Source organism: Idiotropiscis lumnitzeri, chromosome 15 (genome assembly GCF_059441095.1).
Source record: "Idiotropiscis lumnitzeri isolate Australia: NSW breed Sydney's pygmy pipehorse chromosome 15, RoL_Ilum_1.0, whole genome shotgun sequence".
Classification (NCBI taxonomy): Eukaryota; Metazoa; Chordata; class Actinopteri; order Syngnathiformes; family Syngnathidae; genus Idiotropiscis; species Idiotropiscis lumnitzeri.
In genome coordinates, this window is record NC_142405.1 from 6,659,965 (window position 1) to 6,682,117 (window position 22,153).

Genomic DNA, 22,153 nt, shown 5'->3' on the forward strand with positions numbered 1-22,153 from the left:
GTATTTTGCGCAGAAGTACTTAAGTAGATATTGTTAACAAGTCTGAAAAAAAAGTGAAACAAAACAAAAACGACTCAACCCCTTTGAGCAAAAACATGAGAAAGGGCATCTGATGTCAATTCAACATCAATTTGACATCCAAATCATTCAATTGATATATTAATTGGTAATTGACATCCAATGCCTACTGGTTTAAAAAGTAGACCCTAAAATGTACTCAAGTAAAAAAGTGAAACGTAAAAATATTTTTAACTGTCACTTTGTATCATAGCTGTTTAATAACACAATTGTTTCCCTCATTTACAAAATTGCAGAGTGCTCGCAGTGAGAATTACAAAAAAAGCTTTGCTACAATCTAAATCAAACTTACCTGCTGTATTAATAAATATGATAAATTAAAACAATAAGTCAGTGCTAAATCTTTAAATCCAATGGAGGCACTGTCCAAAAAAATTGCATTTTTGTTAAATAACAAAAATGATTCATATTATTCGAATAAATCAAGACAAGTTGCTGTCTTCAAGAAAGTTTAATAAAATCAATATCTATACACTCGGAATTTACAGAATCACAATGTAACACATATCATATAAGCATTGTCTGCAATCAAATTAAAACTGTACAGCTGTAAATTCCCTTCTGCATATTACTTGTAACTATCAAACTAAATCCAACCAAAATAAAATGTTCAATAAAACTTCCATGCGACTATCATCAAATAGTCCTTAACGTCCTTGAAATAGTTATTTACAACTCTAATTGGTCCTCACAAACACACTTACATGCAAATACGGAGGAAATGTTCATACAAGCAAAAAGAACTCTTCATGATGCTTTTTTTCCCCCAGTCTGATGTCTTCATACGATTTTACTTAATAGGACCAAAACTTCAAATTCCTTTCCTACAACTAATATATCTTTGTTGACCAACCTTGTATAATGACTCATGATGACAGAAAGTACAATTAATGTGTATCCAACACAACCATAATAGCTGGTCAACTAAACCGCCCAGATTTTAATCCTGAGCATAGAAAATGTTATTATTTATCAATATCTATACTATTTTATTTTGTGGTGAGCCAAGATGCTTTGGCTCAGCAAAGTTTGGGATACTGTGCAGCATATTTACATTGACTGGTCAAACCCTGTTTCACTCTGCGCAGAGGCAGGTTAGACCCGGTGTTGGTAATTTTACAGACAGGCGCAGGTCGACGGAATTGAGAGAGGGAGGGCTGCGCCGCTGTGTGAGTGGTCACAGTCGACTTCAATCATGGCCAGTCAAAGCAGTTCCTTCCCTTCCCTTTAAACGGAACCAATCCTCCATTGTTCGCTATCAGCGCCATCTATTGGCATCTTGGGACCAAAGGAAAAAAAAATATGCCACCATATTGTGACATTTATAGGTAATTACAAACCCTTGCTTGGTGATTGTTCTTTATTTGTGACCGGGCTCATTCCCAAATCCTCTGTGATTGGTGTTAGCTCATAGTACTTAATAAAAAAATAAATATCTTTGGCTTGCTAACGATGTAGCTTTCTAAGCTAAACAACTTCTGCTATCGCGGTCCTCACTTTATTGTCCCATTCCCCCTGCAGCAGTGTCTTGCTTCTCTATTCTCCGAGGACCTCCCCTCGAAACACTTTCCAAACAACCTCCCACCCTGGCGACCACCCACGTGCTCACACCCCCGTGTCCTGCTCCTCCTCCTCCTCCTCCTCCTGTTGGGGCAAGAGGCGATAGTGCTCGCTGCCCACCGGCAGGAAGGTCGTCCTGGGACGGACGCCGTCTTCCTCCGGGCGAGCTTGATGAGAGTTGAAATCCAGCTGTTCGACAGAGCCGCACTTGGTGTACAAGTCACGGTTGACCTCCTTGCCGTCGCCTTCCGCCGAGTCGGCGCCAAGCAGCCGGCGGTGCTGCAAAGTTGAGTGGATGTAACCGATGGGTACCGGCAGGCTGGCGAAGACGATGAGCAAGACGATCATAGCCAGAGCCCAATCCGGGTACTCCAAAATCATCTCAGAGGCCTACCCAGAGGAAGACAAATCAGATACAGATCTTTGACATGTGACCCCTCCATATGAGGATACCGAAAATAATTTCTTACCGTGGCTTGATTCCAGGCGGTGTACGTGGGCCTTTTAAAGACCAATCTCAACAAACTGGCAGCCAGAAGTCCGATCATGGCCAGCAAGCACACATACTTCCAAAGATATTTGTACACCACCGGAGGGCGCCATTTAAGCATGTCTTCAATATCATCCAGGAAGCTGCAGAACAGGGAACATGAAAACAAATGTTTTTCTAAAATATTTGCAGCAAATAATCTCCTCAAATGCTGCAAAAAAAACCCCAACATATTGTTGTTGACGCACTGAATCAGCGGTTGACAAACCAATTTTACTCATCCCGTACCGATCAGTGCCGTAAACCCAGGCGACGCTGATGGTTTCAAAGATGACCACAATGACTAAAGGCAGCGTGGCAGAGTAGTCGTCAAACATGGCCACAAAATAGTTGCCCGAACGCTGAGTGAACAAAAGTCCGAGCAGGAATCCCAAAGCACAGCTGCACACTGAAAAACCCAAAAAAGAGAGAAACACTGAAACCCGGACGTACCAAAATCTGCCGAATTTGCATTCAATTGGACTAGCGTACCAGTGAGTAAGGTCCGGTGGCGTCCCAGCAGACTAAAATTATCCATGAGAGGTGTGAGGATTCCCTGCATGGTCCCAAACATGGTGCTCATGCCCAGGTTGAGCAGCATGAGGAAAAACAGCGCGGACCAGAAGGGACTGGCTGGGAACAGAGCCATCACCTCCGTGAACGCTATGAAAGCCAGTCCTGTCCCTTCCACTCCCTGAGCGCCGAAATAAACAGATGCAACATGACAACATTGGATAAATACATATGATATATATAAACACACCAGAAAACCAAATATATTATGTTGTGTTGACTGACAGTTTGTGGCTATTGGCATCAAATAAACTCTACTACACACAAATGAGATCCAATTCAAATAAAGCCTTTAAGAAAATTGTGTCCACTGTCAGAGAGTTGTTATTTTGCCAATGTGTTTTTAGTTATAGTTCGCGGTGGTGCAGAAATGTAAAATGCCTGATATAGTTCTTGTATTGCATCTCCTTCAAATACCGGTTGAGATAGTCTGCATATTATGAAAAAATTCATCACAATAAAATGTGCAGATTAAGCAAAAACAAAAACAAAAAAAACTTGAATTTACACAAAGTCAACCTACACCTAAATAACACATCAAAAAGTGGAAAATGAAAAATAAAGTCACTTAAAATTCAAAACCAACATAAAATGAAGACTAAAACAAATAAAACAAGATTAAAAAAAAACAAATTGAACCTGACCATAAACTAGGAGTCAACATACGAACCAAAATATAAGTATGCTAAATTAACTTAAGATAAACGGAATCCAAACTAAAACTAAGCAAAAAAAAACTAAAACTAAAACTAACAGCTCTCAAAAGTCATCATGCTGGTATTGAAAAAATAAATACGTTAATAATTCTTCATTTTAGTGTAAAACCAAACAAATGAATAAAATTCCCTGCCTTTTCATTTGGTTTTGAAATTAAAAAAAAAAAAAAAAAAAAAAAAACAATTGTGAGTTGGAAGTCTTCAATCAAACGGTGCTATTTTATCTAGTGTTTATGATGAACTTCAAACTCCACTTGGATATCGGCTTCCATATTCGGACTCAAGACTCCCCAGCAGTTTGGTCTATGGAAAGTGTACATTTCTTGATAAAAGAAAGGTCGCTGTTTATTTAGTTTTTCTACTCACGTCTAACACAGCTTGTTTCTATCTTTCCTGGAAACTTTCCACATAAAAAACGCCTCAGTTTTCATCTTGCTGCGCTGCACATGATGAAACGTATTTTACAGAGCCTTTCTGGGAACTGCGATTCCTTGAGATTTTGGTCACCGTCCACCTTCAAATGCCAAACACTTGCAAGAAACCTACATGGAAGACTTCTTTAAAATTTGGTCATCGGAATTTTTAGTCTGACTCTGTACTTATTTCCGCAATTTGTTTGTTGGCATAGCAACCACATTTTCTGAAAGGTTGCCAAGTGAAAAGAATGACCGGATAACAGTGAAGATTCACCTTTGTTAACACACTTCAACATTTGTTTTTTTTTTCTATTTGTTTTTTTTTTGTGCATTTTCCCACTCCTATAACGACGTTGCTCACCTTGTTCATCTCCTCCTCTAAATTGCAGTCAGTGATGTTGAGACCCATCGTGGCGCCGTAGTGGCCGTACCACTCTCGGTAGTCTGATATGGACACCGATGCTGGCTCGGACATGTTGAACCTCGGCCACCCGTGCTGGTCTTCCTGACTCCACATGTTGCTTAGAAGGCGAACGTTTCTGCAATTAAAAAAGATCTTACATAAGAATATACATAGATGCCATGAAGGAGCCCAATTCAAATGAAAATTTAACTTATCTATTTAAAAATGACAAACGGGTTGCATAAGTGTACACCCCCTAAATAATACTAGGCCGATTACATCAGTATTGACTCCATGACATTCTTAAGTCATTTTGGAGTCTCTCAGATGGATTTGATGCTTTTACCATCGAAGCCCCCGAAAATTGTTGTGAATGTACATTTTATTGACGATGGCAACAGCTTGTCAGATTAAAAAAAAAAGTCTTCAAGCTGTTTATTGCAACTGCTAGTTGAAGTTTAGTGTCAAACTCAAAAACACACCTTGCCGTAGAAAGGTTTGTTAGCGTCATGTGAACACAATTCCAAACGCCATAGACAGGCTAATTAATAACATATTTGTTGAGTGATAACCCTTTACGCAGTGGCTTATAAAAACAAACGGTGCAGCCACACATGTAGACAGACAATGCAATCATGTTTACAGGCATATATTCTTTATCCTCTTACTGAGTCAGTTGCAAATGCTTTTTTATGTGTATTTATTATAGAGCGCATATTCAAATGAGCACAATATGGGGCTGGAATTTAAAAAATCAATTAGGAAAGATGATTTGAGATATTGCGTACTGTGTGAAGCTGGTAGTGTTTTTTTTTCTCTCACTGTGATGTAATCAAACTTCTGAACTTGGATACATACTCAGCCACACAGTCCTTGGCGATGTTTTTGGCCCGGAAACCCAGGATGACGAAAACAACGAGCGAGGCCAGGACGGACGTCATGAAGTTGATGCCCGAGACCAGCAGAGCGTCCCTGTGGCAGTTGTTTTGGATCGGATTGTAGGAGGAATAAGCAATGACAGAACCGTAGCCCAGTCCCAGGGCAAAAAACACTTGAGTAGCAGCCTGCCGCCACACCTGCATGTTCCCCCAAATCTCCAACTGAGAAAAACAAAACAAAAGAGAAACTCACTCTCCTTTCATTTAAAGTAAACCAAGTGTGTCTTTTAACATTCACACAACATGATGAAATGCATGCTTACTCTTGGATAAAACATATACGTGATTCCCTCTATTGCTCCATCCAACGTCAAACCTCTGATGAGGAAAATGAAGAGCACCACATAAGGAAAGACTGAGGAGAAGTACATCACCTGAAATTTGGAACAGAGAGAGAGAGAGAGAGAGAGAGAAACAATCAAAAACAATACTGTGTAACGTTGTCAAATGTAACAAAATTAGAACGTCATCGCCCACGCCTGTGCAGGATCTGTACTTTTCTTACTATGTAAAAATGACTGAGCAAAGTCAAACAGTTTGTGGAGATGCCTCGTTTTAAAAAAAATGTGCGTAGTCACGACATTCTGAATTTCACCAATTTGTGTTTTTAACACTTATATAACAGCTAATTTACATAATGTCGCCCCCACACTGAGTTTGTCCACCCAAGACTTGACGCAAGAGAGGCTGGCCAAAGATCACATGATATTTTTATATTATTGCTCACAGAAAATAATTTCATTAATAATGTGGATAGGCGAGGAAAACAATGTTTTGTACTTTTGTTAACATGGTAACAATTACACTTTCAATGTGTCCAGGCATCTGGCTTTACTTCATCTTTGTGATTCAAGTTAAATTGAGATTGGAAGTTGAAATTATTTTTGCAACTTTCAAAAACTTTTACTCTCCATGAACCAGAATTTTAAAGAATTAATATTGTAAATCTTTGTTGTGAATGATCTGCTTTTTCACCTTTGCAGACGACTTGATGCCTTTAATCATCGCCAAGGAGACAATGGTCCACGCGGCTAATAAACAGCCCGTCACGACAGAATTCCACTCTCCCGATTCCTCGATGGAATTCGAGATGTTCAGAGCTTTGCGAAACCAGAAATAGGATGTCGCCGAACTTTGCGCACATTCTTTGACTGTCGATGAGAGCAGAAGAGGCATTTACTGAATATGAAAATTTGTCTGAACAGGCGCGGTCTACCTGTGTTATTGGTTGCCACGTCAACGGGACAGTTCTCCCACGGAAGAGGATACTGGAAGGAGTTGCCCATGTAGAAAAGGCTCCATGCGATAATCACATTGTAGTACAAAGCCACGTAAAAACAAACCTGCGGAGAGAACAGCTTCATAAATGACATATATGGACATACCCATTACTTACAGGGCATATAAAAAGTCTACACACCCCCGTATAAAGCCATTTTTTGTGCTTTTGTGATATAATAAAAATAAATGAGACCAAGATGAATCATTTTCAATACAAATTAATAAAATAAAAAAAATATTTTGAAGTGGGGCCTAGTCATGGTGGAGGGAATTAGGAACATTTCAAAATAGCAGTCAGTGTTAGAAAAAAAAAAAATAAGTGTCTGGCCTCTGTAAATAGTGTCTTTATTTATTTTATTATTTATTTATTTATTTAACAGAAATGTGAAAATCATTATTATTTTTTTATGATAACCACATCCTCAATTTAAAGGGGGTGTGAACACTTTTGCAAACACATAATTTATCTTGGGAAAAAGTTTTGAAATAATCTTATGCAAAAAATGTAATACTGCAAAAAAAAAAAAAAAAAAGTCATTTGAACGGGCATGTGGAGACTTTTTATATCCACTGTATTTGTTTTCACAAAGTCAACACAGTAAACGCGGACAATTGAGTGGTTTATGTGCAAAAGATTGACAAATTAGTCGTACTGGAAAATTAACATACACGCTGGGTGAACACAGAGATTCGTGTTCACGCTCAGTGTCAGTGGGAGAAAGTGTTACACAACACTTCTCAAGTTACAGCCCCTCATCGTACTCTCTTAGTTTTACAAATATATGGCCTTGTGTGGAGGCCTTTTGGAAAAGTCAAACTAGTCAATCTCTTCAAACCCAAACAAACTTTGGCATGATGCTGCCCACAGCGTGTGGGAACACAATCGACCACTTCGCTAAATTCTCACCAAGCAGCTAGAATAGCCGATGCCGGCCAGTTTGGGGGAAATGTGCTTCCATACGCCGATGCTTCCCTGGCGAATGCTCTGGCCGGCTGCCAACTCCATGAAGAAAAGGGGAACGCCAACCACCACCAGGAGAAAAACATACAACAGCATGAAGGCTCCTGCAAGGAAGGAAAAGAAAATATGTGGGGATTCATTTTAGGACTACTACCGTACGTCTGTCATCAAATACGGACAAAATGGGAAAACTTTAACGCAAGAAAAACAAGCAAGAGATTAAAATACAAAAATGTTGTTATGCAATATTATTGTACGACTGTACTGTATTACTTTGACGTTAACAGTCTTTTACGGTCATTATAGAGCTTTGTATAGAGGAGGGGTGGGAAGACTTTTTGATTGGTGGGCCACAATGGGTTCTAAAATTTGACAGTGGCGCCGGACCAGGAGCAGCGGGATGGAGTGTTTTGGTAACCTCACATTATCAGAGAAAAAAAATATACAATTAATTTAAAATAAAAATGAACAAATACATAACAACAAAATATCTGTATTAGTATTTAGAAAATAAAACATTAACAAGGTTTATTCATTTCATTTTTTTTCAAGTTTGGCGGGCCGGATTAAAATGTTTAATGGGCTGCATGTGGCCCCCGGGCCGTAGGTTGCCCACTGGCATAGAGTATACTTTCATATATTAAGCATGCATATTGGTCATTTTTTTTAAAGACATGCCTCATTAAATTTCCCTAATTTTCCTTTAATTTTTACATTTCGGTTTACAGGCTACTGTTATAATTGAAATCATTTTTTAGATTTTATTTTCCCCAAACCAAAATATCTTTTCATTCACATACCCTCTAATGAAGTTTCATGACTTGTAACATTTTCTGAAAATGCTAATTATATTTTGGGATGAATAGACTGTTTTTCTTATCACTGTGAATGTCTCTTCCATGAAAACTTTTATTTTTACTTTTTCCACGCAAGACATCTTTACTGTTTATACCACAATGAGAGCCTCATTATGTTGTCACAGTACACCAGAGGGACTTTTGTCTCTACTATTGTGCAAAAACTTTATTTTAGTGGCATTTATAACCCGTATTCTTATAATCTAGTAGTATCCTCCTTTTGTTGGATTATTGCACCATTATTCCGTATTATATGGCAACGTAGAATTCTTCTGCTGAACAAAAATGAGTAATTCCAAACTCAAATGATCATTTCCACATTGCTCATCACCTCCTCCATTCTGGTGGCAAAGGTATGGGAACCTCCACACGTTCCCCAAGCCAACACTGAAGCCCACCTGGGCCAACACATACTGGATCTTGGAATCCCAGGCTGGCCGGTCTCCATCGTTGGTTTCGTTTACGTCAGAACTGAGGACGAGCTGAGACTGACGCTCGCTCTCCGTCAACCATGCGCCATCCTCGTCGCCATTCAGGGTTGGTTTCTCCGTCTTGGAATCGAAAAAACAAACAAACTTGTTTTGAAAGCATTTAAAGCAGGCGTGTGCAAACTACGGACCGGGGGCCACATGCGGACCGTTAAACGTTTTAATCCGGTCTGCCAAACCGGAAAAAATTCAATGAATAAACCTTGTTATTGTTTTATTTTCTAAATACTAATACACACATTTTGTTGTAATTCTTTTGTTCATTTTCTTTTCAAATTTAATTGATTTTTCTTTCCCCGATGAGGTGAGGTGACCAAAACACTCCATCCATCTGCTCCTGGTCCGACCCCTCTGTCAAATTTTAGAACCCATTGTGGCCGGCCAATCAAAAAGTTTGCCCACTCTTGATTTAAAGTGTGTGGATGGGTACAACTGGTGTATATAAAATTTTAGACAGTCTCTCTGTATTCCATTTTGCACAGAATAACACTTTGAAGTGTGTTTGCTGAACACGCGGTCACCTGATCTACTCATTTACGGGGAAGGGAATGGAGCAGACGGCTTGTTTGGTTATCACAGCAGCACATGCGCGGAGCTCTCGCTTCCCACCCATCGCCTGCCATGTGATAAAAAACACATGAAGACGTGTGCTGCAACTTAAGCCATACTCCATTTAGCACACAAACAATCAGGAAGGGGTCGTGGGGGGGTCGGGGTCGGTTTGGAAGCCCGTCTCAAATATCGGCTTCGCTGCAGATGGAGAACATGTGGGATGTTATTTGACTGGAATAAGGAAAGTGTGAGTTTACCATCCAAAATAAATAAACACCACATTGTGTTGATTTGGTAGTGACTCAGACCCCCGTTGCTTCCTACCCGTGAGTCACATGACCTCACCGCATAGTTTGTATGTGAGCACGCTTGGCTGGAGAGAGTTCTTAAAATGCGAATTCAAACATGTCGTATGTACAGGCTATTTGGAGAATGAATGATACGTGCAGCGCTGACAACTCTTAAAATGGACGGTGGGTGGCGGGGGATGTACGATTACATTGGTCGAGCCTGTGGGAGGCGGCGAGGTGTAAATGGAGGGCACGTGGTCAGGAAATAAACTTGATTTCAACAAATGTAGAATCACCACAGTCAGACGTGATGAAATTTTGCCGTCGCGGTGGTCCGAATAAAATGTGAAAAAGATATAAAGGGGCTGTGAGGGGGTCACGTGGGTGACGCTGCCACACGTCATTCGCAAGCAATCAGATCGTTGAGTGAGAACATTGTCGCCCTATTTTGTCACACCGAAGTGAGCTTTTATGTTCAGGCTTCTAATGTCAAGGTCAGCAATGGACAAAAGGGGAAGAGAAATGTGTTATGTCACAATGCCCTGCTCTAATGAGAGAACGCTGTTGCTGACCTCCTGGCAAGGCAAAAATAAAGTTTGCTATTTTGGACAGTTTAGCGCAATTTCATTCCCACATTAATGAAAGAGAACAAAGACACTTTTGGGGAGTTCACTAAATTATGTGAATATTAAGAAATATTCGATTTTCCAATGTCATAGAATGTACCTCCTGGTAGCTAAGCTCTGGGTATAGATTAGCGAAACGTAGGAGGCCCTTTAAGATGAAAAGAATTCTTGTGACCTTATCACATAGCTCACAAGACAAACACTACATCACTTAAGGTGTACCAGGACATTCTTTAGGCCACCTGCTTGTTAGCCGCAGATTTCAACTTCCATTCGACTAAACAGCACCCTAGCGGAAGACCATTATAGCAACATTTCGACAAGATCTGCAGCGTAACTGCTAGATTTAAAGAACAATGTTGTTATTGTGTGTTGAAGGATTGCACCGTATCATACTGAGAGTCCTTGCCAAAGTTCTGGCTACTTTATTTAGAGTGGCAAAATATTAGCACCTTATTAACGCCTCTTGGGAAGATGCAGAGCAGTTCGACATCAATGTAGTGGAAAAAAACAAGATTAAACAGAAATGTCATTCTATAATAAATGGGTTAATTGTACTTTCTGGTGGAAGCACATTTAATCGTCAAATTGGCGGAGTTCCCACAGCACCTGATGATCTCAAATTGCACAGTAGGAGAGAATCACTGCTGGAATTATCACAGGGATTTGAGCGAGGACTGTGTGCTGTCAGTTTTTTTTTTTTCATTAAGTTCAGTTATATTTAACTTTTTTTTAAAGGCCATTTTGCTGTTAAACAATTTCTAAGTATTTTTTTTTTTTACAATATGCACAATACATATATTTTAAATGAATCAATAACCAAGTAGATTTTTTTTTCTTTACCGGAGTTAAAGTGCAGTGTTGATTTTCAAACTGTGCATAATTTGGCATGGTTTAAAAAAAAAAAGAACTTTGCCACATTTTAGCTGTGGTCTAAATATGAACACATTCGACAGTCCACGTATTATTGAACCAGTAAAAGTGACACACGCATTTCCAGAACAGCAAGTTGCATATTGTGCGCACTGTACAGCAAAGCAGCTTCGGTTGGTGGGTCAACCATAACGCGAACGTTTAAATCCGAGCAAGCGATGACAGCAAAACCACATTTTGAAGAGCGTTTGAGAGTGTGGAAATTACCATGATTGACAGCTCGCTCCAACGCCGCTGCTCTCAAATTGCGATTTTAAGTTTAACTTTCGTCCTCAATTCCTTCTCCTCCTCACAGCTCGTCCTTCTCAACTGAAGAGCGTTTAAAAGTCGCTTTTTTTACTTGTTTTTTTTTCTTTTCTTTTGCTTGAGTTGTGTGTTTACGGTTGCATGGAGAAGCTTTTGCTGCACCACGCGGTCACTCACGCGTTTGGAGCAAACCAAATAAGAGCAAGTATAAGGTTACGTTTACTACAGCCAATGGGCAAACTGGAGGGGGCGTGGCCAGGCTACATAAAAATACACGCGGATTCATTGTTGCGCAAGTGTGCGCTGCCCTGAGGTGGCAAAAGAAGTCCCACGCTTTTGTACTGAAATAGTCAAGTCACGTTAAGATTTTTAGGGGCGAGTAAGTAAAATGTTTATCAAAATCAACACAACCGAATGCAAAACACTATCGATCTTTCGTTCACTTATATTATGCTCGTGGTTAGAAGAGAAAAAACGCTTGCGAGCTGGAGAGCTGAAGCTTGATAACGTGTTTCCATTGCGTTTGCCAATTTTTTTTTAACTGACTAACAACAACAACAAAAAACGTAAATAATCTAATAAAAAAAAAATACATGTATAAAAATATAAAAAAATGCACATTTAAATAGGGCCACTGGTCTGCAATATTTTGCTTATCTGAATTTGTTGCATCATAGTGATTCTTGATTGAGATCCTTTTTTTGTTGAAAAAATAAAAAGTACAGCAATTTGACTGAAAGAAAAAAGTCAGGAAAATAAATTCTTCACAGTACCGTAAGGACATCTGGAAAAGTACCGTTTGCCTGATGTTGCTGTGGTGAGGTAAAATAAAATATTGAACAGCAGAGGGCGCTGTGACACAATGTAGTATAGCACGCCCCAAAGGGACCAGTTGGTTTTTATACAAAGAAGTAATTAGTCATTTGTCTATTTGGTGTGATTTGTTCCACTTAATTCCCATTATAAATTAAGCAGAGCTAGTAAAGTAACATTTATACATTGAAAAGTATTATACTTCATTTTTTTTTACAGCAGTTAATACAGAAAAGAGAATGTTATCAAATTAGCAACTTTTCTTGCACGCTTGTAAATTTCTTGCACAGGCTCTCCTGTCATATGTTTTGTCGCGTGTGCAGACTGCAATGCAAAAAATGCTGACATTGATTAACCATTGAGTGACAGCTTTTATTCGGACTGGCATAATTAACCCGTGTATCGACTTTAATAAAAAGAAATGGTTCGGTGGTATACTGTATTTTTTTTTAACATGCTGCTATTATTTTTCAATCAAGAACTAATCGCTCATGCATTTCTTGTGCCAAAACGTGCACAATAGCTTGATAATCAATCACATGCACATTGAGCAAGCCCTGTGTGACGCTTGGGAAACAAACACTTTTCTCATTAATTTATTATTACGTTATTATGTTAATTATTGAGGCAACATTTTTTCTTAATATCAATATGGAACACCTCTTTTTAAATCTCTGCCATTGTTTACATTTTCAAATGATCAGTTCAACAACATTCCTTGGAAATCGCACTGTCCCATCACTGGTGAGCTATTTTTAGAACAAGTTGGTGATACTTGAACTACAAGTCAGTTTATTACCAAGGGCTGATTTTAGCACACAATGTTGAGGTAGTAGAATAAAAAGCAGCATTTAAGTGATGTTTTATTTCATCTCCCAAATGAATAAACTATGCATCGACAACATTTCAAGTAGTTCAACGGTGGGACATTTTTTTGGAGTATATGCCATCCTCTCGCCCAACCTTTTGAGGTGGTCATCAGGCAGAGTGAGGCGGGAGGAAGAGTGAAAGCGGCACAGATTAAAGTCAGACTCGTTTTTCTCGTTTCTGCATTTCTGGAGTAGGTGGGACGTGCTCGTGTAAACAGCCTCAGCTCAGTGAGCGCAACTACAAATTGTCTCCTGCGGCGTGGACTTCAACAAACACACTGCAACAAAAGGTACTGTAATGCATTAATAACACATGTGCTCATTCTTTGTAAATAATGCGTGTGTGTGCGTGTATGTGTGTGTGTGTTTGGGTGTGCCCAAGTGCGATGAGTGAGGTTGACTCAAAATGTTGCCAGTTTGACTTTCATCAGCAAAATATGTGTAATGAATCACTGTGTGACTCGCTTTTACTATTTTTTACATTGAAGGAATAATTATCCCCAATTTTGTAAGAAAAAGGTGCGAGGATGAGGATAGGTTGGCATCACCCCAGGACACTTGTCTCATGTTGCACTGAATTTGTAGAGGAACTTTCTGGCGGATTGTGTCATCCACATACCACGCAGCCAGTGTCGGTGGTTTTTCCTGTCGAGTGTAAGCTGTCACTTCCGAGCACGCAGGCTTGAAAGCGTGCTTTTGAAATTCTCAGCATTCTTACAGCTTTCCTCAGCAGCATAATAATATCAGCTTTCATTGTGACATTTAATGTGATTTAAATTGCGCAGGTTTTTAAAAGTGTTGGGAAAATTGAGTATTTATTTTTCATAGTAGAAAAATAATATACGAACATTGCAGAATCGGTTCTGTTTTACGATGCCGTACATACAAGAGTTGATTTCCATACTTCTATTTTCACCCGATTTTATTCTTTTCTTGACAGTATCTGTACATCATTGGACTTAAACGGGGAGTTTGCGATGAAAATAAAAATAATCACTTTTTGTGATAATCTTTCAATAACTTGACAGTATCTGTCTTGCGTCTCGAATCGAATTTAAATGTAATTTTCTCCTGATTTGTCTGAACAGATGTCGGCACAACCGCCTAAGGTGATGCCTCGAAAGCCTTCAGGTGTCCGAGTCATGCCCGTCCCAAAACTGCAGCTTGCCTTGGGTGATCTCCCTGAACGAACTGATTTCGATCAAGGTGGACTTTATTTATTTACTTATTTTATTTTGGGCGTGTGACTGAATTAACTCAAAGATGCTACTATGTGTTCAGAGAATGATGCCAAAATGGAGTCCAACTCTTCGTCTCAACTGAATGAAGAGAGAGAAGTGGTAAGTGCTTCATTTAGTCATTGAGATCATCTTTTGTCTCTGGGTTGTTCATTTACTGAGAAATTGAGGCAAAAAATAATCATTTAGTATTTATCTCATGTAGATGATGTAACTTTTCAATTGCAATTGAACGTAAAATATTAAGAATGTCAGTGTCATTTAGCTTAGTTGTCATCCATCGTCGCCAGCCAATTGCAAGGCACATAAAATAAATAAATAAATAAATAAATAAATAAAATCCAATCTTCATACCTAAGAATAATTAATTTTTTTCAAGTAACCTTGCATGCATGCTGTTAGTTCATTTGTATTGGATCTTATAAAGTAAGTAATTTAAATAACCTTTAATAGAATAGTTGATTTTAATGTGAGTGTGTGCGGCCGAAAATAAAAAAATACATGAAGACACCATCATGCAATTTGCACAGCATTTTGTCTTTCTGGAGGTTAGTTTAACATGTGCAATTATTACAAAATTGCCGTATTGTGTAGTTGATCCGTTTAATTAATAACCGCAGCCCAGGTATGTCAAACTTGTTTTTTTTTGGCGTGCCAGATTGCAGTTAGGGTTGCCCTCTAGGCATGGATTTTAACAGTGAAACCACATAATTATTCATCGCTACTGTACACCAAAAATGGTATGTAGGTTTAAGGTCATGGTTTGGCTCCAATTACAAAACAATACGAATTTATTTATATAATCTGGATCTGAGCTGCACTTTATTTATTTATGAACGGTGTGGCAACCCGAATATTATTAGGGAATTATTACATAATTTCCTCCACATTTGGTTATTTGTTATTTTTTTGGGCGAGTTTTGAACAAAAGTCAAAGAAAAACGGTCGTAACAGAGTGACAAAACAGAACTGACGGTGCTCCCCGCCCTTTGTCAAACCCTCACCAGGAGATTCTGAACCACTGTTTCGACGACATCGAGCGCTTCATGGTGCGTTTGCAGCAAGCGGCCGAGGCCCAGAGCATTCTCAATCAGAGGACGAAAAGAAGCAGGAAGAGCAAGAAGCAGAGCCAAGATGGTAATTTGCACAAATTTACCTGCTTCGGAATTTCATTGCCGGATACAATATTGTCATCTTGTGAAGGCTGCAGAATCGAAAGTATATATTTTTTTAAAATACATTCATATTGTAATTATTTCACATTTTTCATATGTGTTCTGATGAGAAATGCACTACTTGAAAAAAAATTAAGTTTTGTTTATCATAATTAATTATTAATTACCTCATTTACTACCATTGACGGCTAAAGACGTCAAAGATCCATTTTTTTTTTAACTCGGCTATTAGGGAATAAGTTAATAATTAATTGTTTTGATTTATATTATATGTGTGTACATGCTGGAATAAAGTTGCTCATACTTGTGATTGCACAGATGACTTGATTACCATGAAAGCCGTTCCTCCATCAGAAGAAGAATTTGTGGCGCTCTTTCAGGAAATCAAGTACTCCTTCAGTCTACTGGTGAGATGAGACGACTCAAATGACTCAAATTTTTCGTTCCCTCTCGGAATGATTTTTCCTGCTTACTTCAGGATCGGGTCAAATCAGCCATAGCAGAACCGAGCGCAGCAGAATTGCTTCATCACATCTTTTTTCCACTCGAACTGGTGAGTCACCCTCACGTTTTGCATGAGAGGAGCTCTCACACATCTCTGCTGTCTCTCTCACAGTTGGTGAAAACCACAAGCGGGCCACAATTGGGTGGGTCAGTGGTCAGTCCTGCACTGACCACCGGTGCTGTTTCACTCCTCCAGGAGCACTTGACTGAGGACGAAAAAAAACTCTGGACTGAGTTAGGCCCTAACTGGACTTCTGCCTGGTGTGTCTTATTTTCTGTTTAAAATTCTGTCCGACCTCTCAAACAAATCCGAATCTCCTCTTCCTTCAGTTCTCAGCTCGGTGTAACTGTCCCTCCTTACTCGCCCGTCTTCCTGGATGGATGGCAGCCACAGGCGTTCGACTCCTCTGGCTCGCCTTTGGAAGATCCCGTTGAGTCGCAGCACAAACAAGATGCTAACGTGCAGAGTGAATCCGCGGGCGGAAGCCCCGTTGACGAGACGGATGAAGTGTGAGTGAAGATCTCGGGTGCGCACCGAGTCACAACTAAGATTTGGGCAAATCTGGACCAATGTCACTGTGACTATCATTCCAGAGAAGGAAACGGACTTCCACCACCGGGGGAGAGACTTTACTGCTGCTCGTATGATTTTGTCGCAAGAAACAGCAGTGAGCTCTCGGTGCTGCAAGGAGAAACGCTCGAGGTACACACAAAACGCACACACACACAAAAAATACAATTATTCAAAAAATCTGATCTACAGTATATAATTTGTGCATTTTTTTTTTTACATGTTTCAGATCATCGAGTCATCAAAGAGATGGTGGAAGTGTCGTAATCGCTTTGACCAGATTGGATTTGTTCCATCTAATATTTTGGAACCGCTGTCAGCTGTAAACAACAACAATGGAGAAAAAACACCGGTGTGTCTTCGGTTCAATTCCGGCCAGGTCCTTGCAACTTGCCTTATTGCTTCTTTTCTGCTTTTTCCAGATGTCACCGATTTCGTACGCTCCGTTGAGTCCAGTTGGTTCTCCAAATGCGACGAGCCCAACCGCAAGACCTCTGAGCATGGTGTTGGGATCCGCAGCAATACACGGAGAAAATGGAGATAGAGGTAAAACCTTCAACGGACATTTGTTTTTGATGTTATTACGAACATTTGAGAAGATGTAGACAGATAACAGAACAATACACACCGGCATATATTCTTTAGCCTCTGCGAAGAATGAGCAATGTCACTTTTGCCTTCTGAGTGGAGACTGTGCCATAAAAAGCCGTATGTCTGTAGTATACTGCCCCTAGTGGCAAAGGAGTGTAAACCACTAATAGCAACTCAATGTCCATTGAATTGAAGCAAAAAAAAAAAAAACACAATTCTTTACAATCTATATAATTAAATAATAATAAATAATTAATTATGTTTCCCTGTTAAAAAAAAAACATGACTTGACTTGAGCAGCACATACCTGCACTCGCCACACTTGTTTGTACTGCATATGCACGGCTGCATGCAAATGATTTTGGCTCTGTATGTTTGCGCAGTACTGATAATGAACGACGAGCTTCTCCAACGAATGGCGCAGAAAAGAATCTCGGGCAGCCGTCCTCCTCTCATGACGTCACGCTCCGTGGAACCATCGTTGACGTTGAACTACCACTCACCAGCGTCCGAGGTGGAGGCCTGGCTTGTCGCAAAGGGCTTCAGTCAGCAGTAAGCGGCTACTCATTCTTTTGAACTCCATTAGACCGCTTTATAAAAGTGAAAAGTAAAATTTTACAACTAATCAATCCAGGTGAAAAAAACCAAAACGTTTTGGCGTCTATACTCGTCATGGCACTGAATGAGGTAATAGGACTGGCATAGGGTTAGAGAGCACTACATTGCCCCCTAGTGTCAGAATTTAGTCGCAACAAACAGTCTGAACAGCGAAGAAGAAAGGAATGGGAGCAAAGTAAACAGAAACTCATTTAGTTTGCGTCTCCTTCTCCTTCTGTTAGGGCTGTCCAGAGTCTTGGCGTTTTAACCGGAGCACAACTCTTCTCCCTGAACAAGAGGGAACTCTGTGAAGTGTCTCAGGATGAAGGGGGCCGAGTATACAGTCATATTATGATGCAGAAGGTCATTCTTGAGGTTGGTGAATTTGTTTGTCGGTGTGAATTTATCCAGTCTAGCCTATTCCAATTAAAAAATGCTTAACAATTATGGAGCTCAGTAACCATTCTGCATCTTCGTTGCCTCTCGCTCCCTCCCTTAGGATGTGCGAAAGGTGTCCGAATTGGAAGAGGCGATGGAAAGGCAAAAGCTGAAGATTGGTCCTGTTGAATAAGAAAGCGTCTACCGAGTGAACTCGACGCTTTGCCAAAACGTACATGTGAGTCATTTATTTTATGCGCAGCTGATCTGTCAAGTGGCTCTACTGCGGATTGACATCCTGTACCTGTTTTTTTTTTTTTTTTTAAGTTTTGACGTATTTGTGTTCCTTCTTACGTGCGAGCAAAAAAAGGGGAAAAGTGTTACAACAATAGACTGAGATCGTTTGTCAGAGAGAAACCCATGAATTATGTATCCTGAATTTCTGAAGGCAAACCGGCAGATGACTGTTGGTTTTTTCTTTTTTTTTTTTACTACAATATGCCTGTCACATCAGCTTTACATTGTTAATAAACTAATTTTGTTGTCTTCTATTCATAGAATAAATGCGAGAAATACTACACCGGAAGCATTCGAGCACAATTTAATTAAAGTGCCTCACAAGGACGCAGTACGAAAAACACAAACACGACTGATTTTAAAAGCAGTTAGAGTTCTTCCATGATCTCATTTTTTTTTTACTAGAAGCACCATATTTTTTTCAAGTTAACTTGCAATTATTGACATTATCCTTAACAAATATGTAGTTTGAGCTCACTTAAATTCGATGCCCTCCACTTTTATGCTGCTTTCTGATTTCAGGCAGATTTAGCTGAAGTGGAATTGAAGACCATTAAAAAGCAGAAATGGCTTAATTAATTTATTTGCAGTGGTTAACATCGAATAAACCCTGAGCTTTTTCATTTCTGCATCAAGTGAAAATATCCAATATGTTAATAGCAAAATTATTTTGATATCGCCGTGTATCCAGCAGTAACACAAGCACTGGTGTTAAACTTTCTGTGTGTTTGAACCAACTAAATATCCTGAGGTGAATTTCTTATGTAAATACTGTACATCCTTTAAACCAGCAGCATCAACAGCAAGAGAAGAGGTAGCATCACTTTTGGGCATCTTTACTTCTCGCGGGTTAACATCTGGTCCCAGGAGTCCCACTTGACTAGCTCCTTTCTCTGGAACCAGAGCTGAATCTCCCTTTGCGCTCCCTCCAGAGAGTCACTGGCATGGACCACATTCCTTAAAAAAAAAAAAAAAAAAAGATCAGTGCTCCACAAATGAGAATACACAACCATATAAAATTCTGAAGATCTTACCTGCTGACATGAAGGCTAAAATCTCCTCTGACGGTGCCTGCAGGGGCCGCAGCAGGGTTGGTAGGTCCCACCATCACACGTGATGACTGGACCACATTGTCCCCTTCCCACACCTATGCAGGTAGGTTAACCCAAAATTAAGAATATTTCAGAATTATTATGAGTATAAATTAGTTATTAAATATATTGCTTTTTAAAAAAAATTTTTTTTTACAAAATTATTAATGTGTAAGCGTTGCACAGTTAAAGGGGAAGTCAACCCCAAAATAATATTTACACTAAAATCCTATGTGGCTTCAGTAGTCTAAACTTGATATTCTGATTAAGATATATATAAAAAACGGGTGAATTTTGATTCTTAACTCATATTCCACAAACGTAATTGTAAAGAAAAATGTTGGGTGTACTTCCCTTTCAATCAGAATGCACACTGAAATATACTAGAACTGTGATTCTTAATGTGTGATACGCGTCCCAATACTGATATGCAAGGTCCCTCTAGTGGTCAGTAAAAGTATTACTCAATTAATTGTTTGCGAGTACAACTCTGTACTGTGTCTTGTTTTTGATGAACACTTGGGCCTACTATGCTAGAGTATCTTAATATTGCTCTTGATGGTGATACCTTGGAGAGCCAAGCAATTTTTCTCACCATGACAACCACAGGCCCAGAGGTCATGTACTCCACCAGACTGGAGTAGAAGGGCTTCTGCGTCAGTTGACAGTAGTGTTGGGACAGCAGCTCCTCGGACACCTTCTCGCCACAACGAACACAACACGTTCTGTAAATACTGCTCGTACCCGTACGTGCCACACACACACAAACGTGAAGTGGAAATATGTACCTGCAGCATTTTCAGGCCCACCAGCTTGAAGCCCCTCTGCTCAAAGCGCCGGATGATCTGTCCCACAAGACGACGCTGGACGCCGTCTGGTTTGACAGCAATGAGAGTCCGCTCCTTCACATCGGCCAGACCTGCTCGCACATTAGACGACAGCAACTGCTTGTACACTTGGCTTTTTTTCAATTGATGACATTTACAAGGTTTTTCCTTCTTGACCTTCCTTCCGAACAGCTGTTAGCTTTTGCGTCCTTACTCACATCCATCATTGAAACCTTTTCTGCTTTCTCTACTTCCTTTCTAACCTCGTTTCCTTTCTTACTTCCTTCCTTCCTCTCAGACCTGCTTTTTTGGGGGCAATTCTTTTTCTTTCCAGCACTTTCTTGACTCCATTTATTTGCCAAATTTACAGTAACTGGTAAAAATAATCAATTAAGTTGATTTAAAAAGCCATTGTACAAGAAATATACAGTAAGTAAAGACAATTACACGTCAAATTAAATAATAAAAAAAATATTTATATTTTTTTCCATTTGACACCATTAAAAATAGCTGCAATGTAATTATTTTGTCCTTCCAGCGGTGACCCAAAATACACAATGATAAAAGCTAAAAAAAAAAAAAAAAAGAAATCATCATTTTGGATAGGTTCGAAGAAGTTAGCATTTTTTTTTACACTTTCCTTGTCCCCTGAAGCATCAATGAGATTACTCATCCATTTGATGTCAAAAGATACATTTTGGAAACGGTCAGTAGGTTATAATCATACAAATGAGGATATTCTTGGCGTGGGCCCAAACTGACATAGAAAGCGCCTGCAAAATAAGTTTGAAGGGTTAAAACAAACTCCCAGTGGTTGGTTGTCCAGTTGAACTGTTCACACTAACGCACAGCTGCATGCTGCAAATTAAAAGTACATGTGACCCAAGACAAGAAAACCACACACCAATGGAAATTTTGACAGTCTCGTAAAACTCCTTGGCTGCAAGCTAATCGGAGAAGGAGAAAGAAGAGGGCAGGAATCCTAAAGAAACCGGTTGACAAGCAGGTCAGTTGTGAGGGAAAAAAATTTAACTCAATGTCACTGTCGAAGCTCGTTAGTTTATAGTCTGGGCCGCGGCGGCCAGACACACACACACACAAAAAAAAAAAAATTAATCTCCATCTCAACATAACATGCCGAATTTCAGGAGCACTTCGCTCCTTTACGCATAAGAAAAAAAAAGTGAAAATCAACTTACTGGAGTTGCTCCGAACAGCGGGGAGGCAAGGAATCACATTTTTGGTGGTAGGTCTGCTCCAAGGAGACAACAGTGGGAGGAACTTAACGCGCTGCAACAACATGGTCGGGAGTTCGAGTCGGCTGTCACCACCCGCAGACTGTCAGTTTAAAACTCACGAGAACACACACACACACACCTCGCCTGACCCCCTTGGACTGTCCACAAATATGTTTAACTCAACTGATGCCACTGTTTGACAATTTGTTTCATGTATTTGTTGTGGGCTAAAGTTCTTCCAGCCATTAATAATTAATAAAAGTTTCCACAGAAAATAAGGCAGAGAAATAGGAAACCTGACTGGAATATTGGTGGCAAAAATTAATAGTATGATATCTTGTCAATCGGTGGACAATTCAGGCATCCCTATTTTTTGGGGAAAAAATGGGCCTAAATGTGCTAGAAAATTGGAAGAAAACAACTAGATTTTATACAAGTGCATGTATCATTTGAAATGACGCAGGAGTTGACGAAAACATCCTCCTATTCTGTATTGTGTTTAACGATCACCACATTT

General features: G+C 39.6%; 3 protein-coding genes across 4 annotated transcripts; 1 reads left to right on the plus strand and 2 right to left on the minus strand.

Annotated features, from left to right (window-relative positions):
* Positions 1 to 514: 514 nt before the first annotated feature.
* Positions 515 to 11,620, minus strand: slc6a16a (solute carrier family 6 member 16a). Its single transcript, XM_088317191.1, has 12 exons — positions 11,409 to 11,620; positions 8,644 to 8,863; positions 7,402 to 7,559; positions 6,430 to 6,556; positions 6,189 to 6,364; positions 5,477 to 5,587; positions 5,134 to 5,375; positions 4,234 to 4,411; positions 2,660 to 2,861; positions 2,417 to 2,576; positions 2,109 to 2,271; positions 515 to 2,028 (listed from the first exon to the last, which is right to left on the minus strand). The coding sequence occupies exons 1-12, from the start codon at positions 11,409 to 11,411 to the stop codon at positions 1,684 to 1,686; spliced, it is 2,085 nt and encodes a 694-aa protein (XP_088173317.1). The 5' UTR covers positions 11,412 to 11,620; the 3' UTR covers positions 515 to 1,683.
* A 1,704-nt stretch (positions 11,621 to 13,324) lies between these two features.
* LOC148322553 (epidermal growth factor receptor kinase substrate 8-like protein 1) lies at positions 13,325 to 20,362 on the plus strand. 2 transcript variants are annotated; one of them, XR_015846653.1, is made up of 16 exons: positions 13,325 to 13,419; positions 14,218 to 14,335; positions 14,411 to 14,469; positions 15,375 to 15,504; positions 15,861 to 15,949; positions 16,021 to 16,095; positions 16,159 to 16,307; positions 16,377 to 16,556; positions 16,641 to 16,749; positions 16,847 to 16,969; positions 17,040 to 17,163; positions 17,592 to 17,760; positions 18,048 to 18,180; positions 18,305 to 18,421; positions 19,558 to 19,635; positions 20,181 to 20,362. XR_015846653.1 is itself a non-coding variant. In XM_088317193.1 (14 exons), the coding sequence occupies exons 2-14, from the start codon at positions 14,218 to 14,220 to the stop codon at positions 18,374 to 18,376; spliced, it is 1,530 nt and encodes a 509-aa protein (XP_088173319.1). In that variant the 5' UTR covers positions 13,325 to 13,419; the 3' UTR covers positions 18,377 to 18,763. The 2 variants fall into 2 exon arrangements, 1 of the variants encoding a protein (XP_088173319.1); XM_088317193.1 differs by lacking the exons at positions 19,558 to 19,635; positions 20,181 to 20,362 and having other exon boundaries at positions 18,305 to 18,763.
* On the minus strand, positions 18,769 to 22,012 carry nme4 (NME/NM23 nucleoside diphosphate kinase 4). The gene is made up of 5 exons (XM_088317194.1): positions 21,598 to 22,012; positions 20,360 to 20,490; positions 20,167 to 20,268; positions 19,515 to 19,627; positions 18,769 to 19,437 (listed from the first exon to the last, which is right to left on the minus strand). Exons 1-5 carry the CDS (start codon positions 21,698 to 21,700, stop codon positions 19,317 to 19,319), a joined length of 570 nt encoding a protein of 189 aa, XP_088173320.1. The 5' UTR covers positions 21,701 to 22,012; the 3' UTR covers positions 18,769 to 19,316.
* Positions 22,013 to 22,153: the final 141 nt, after the last annotated feature.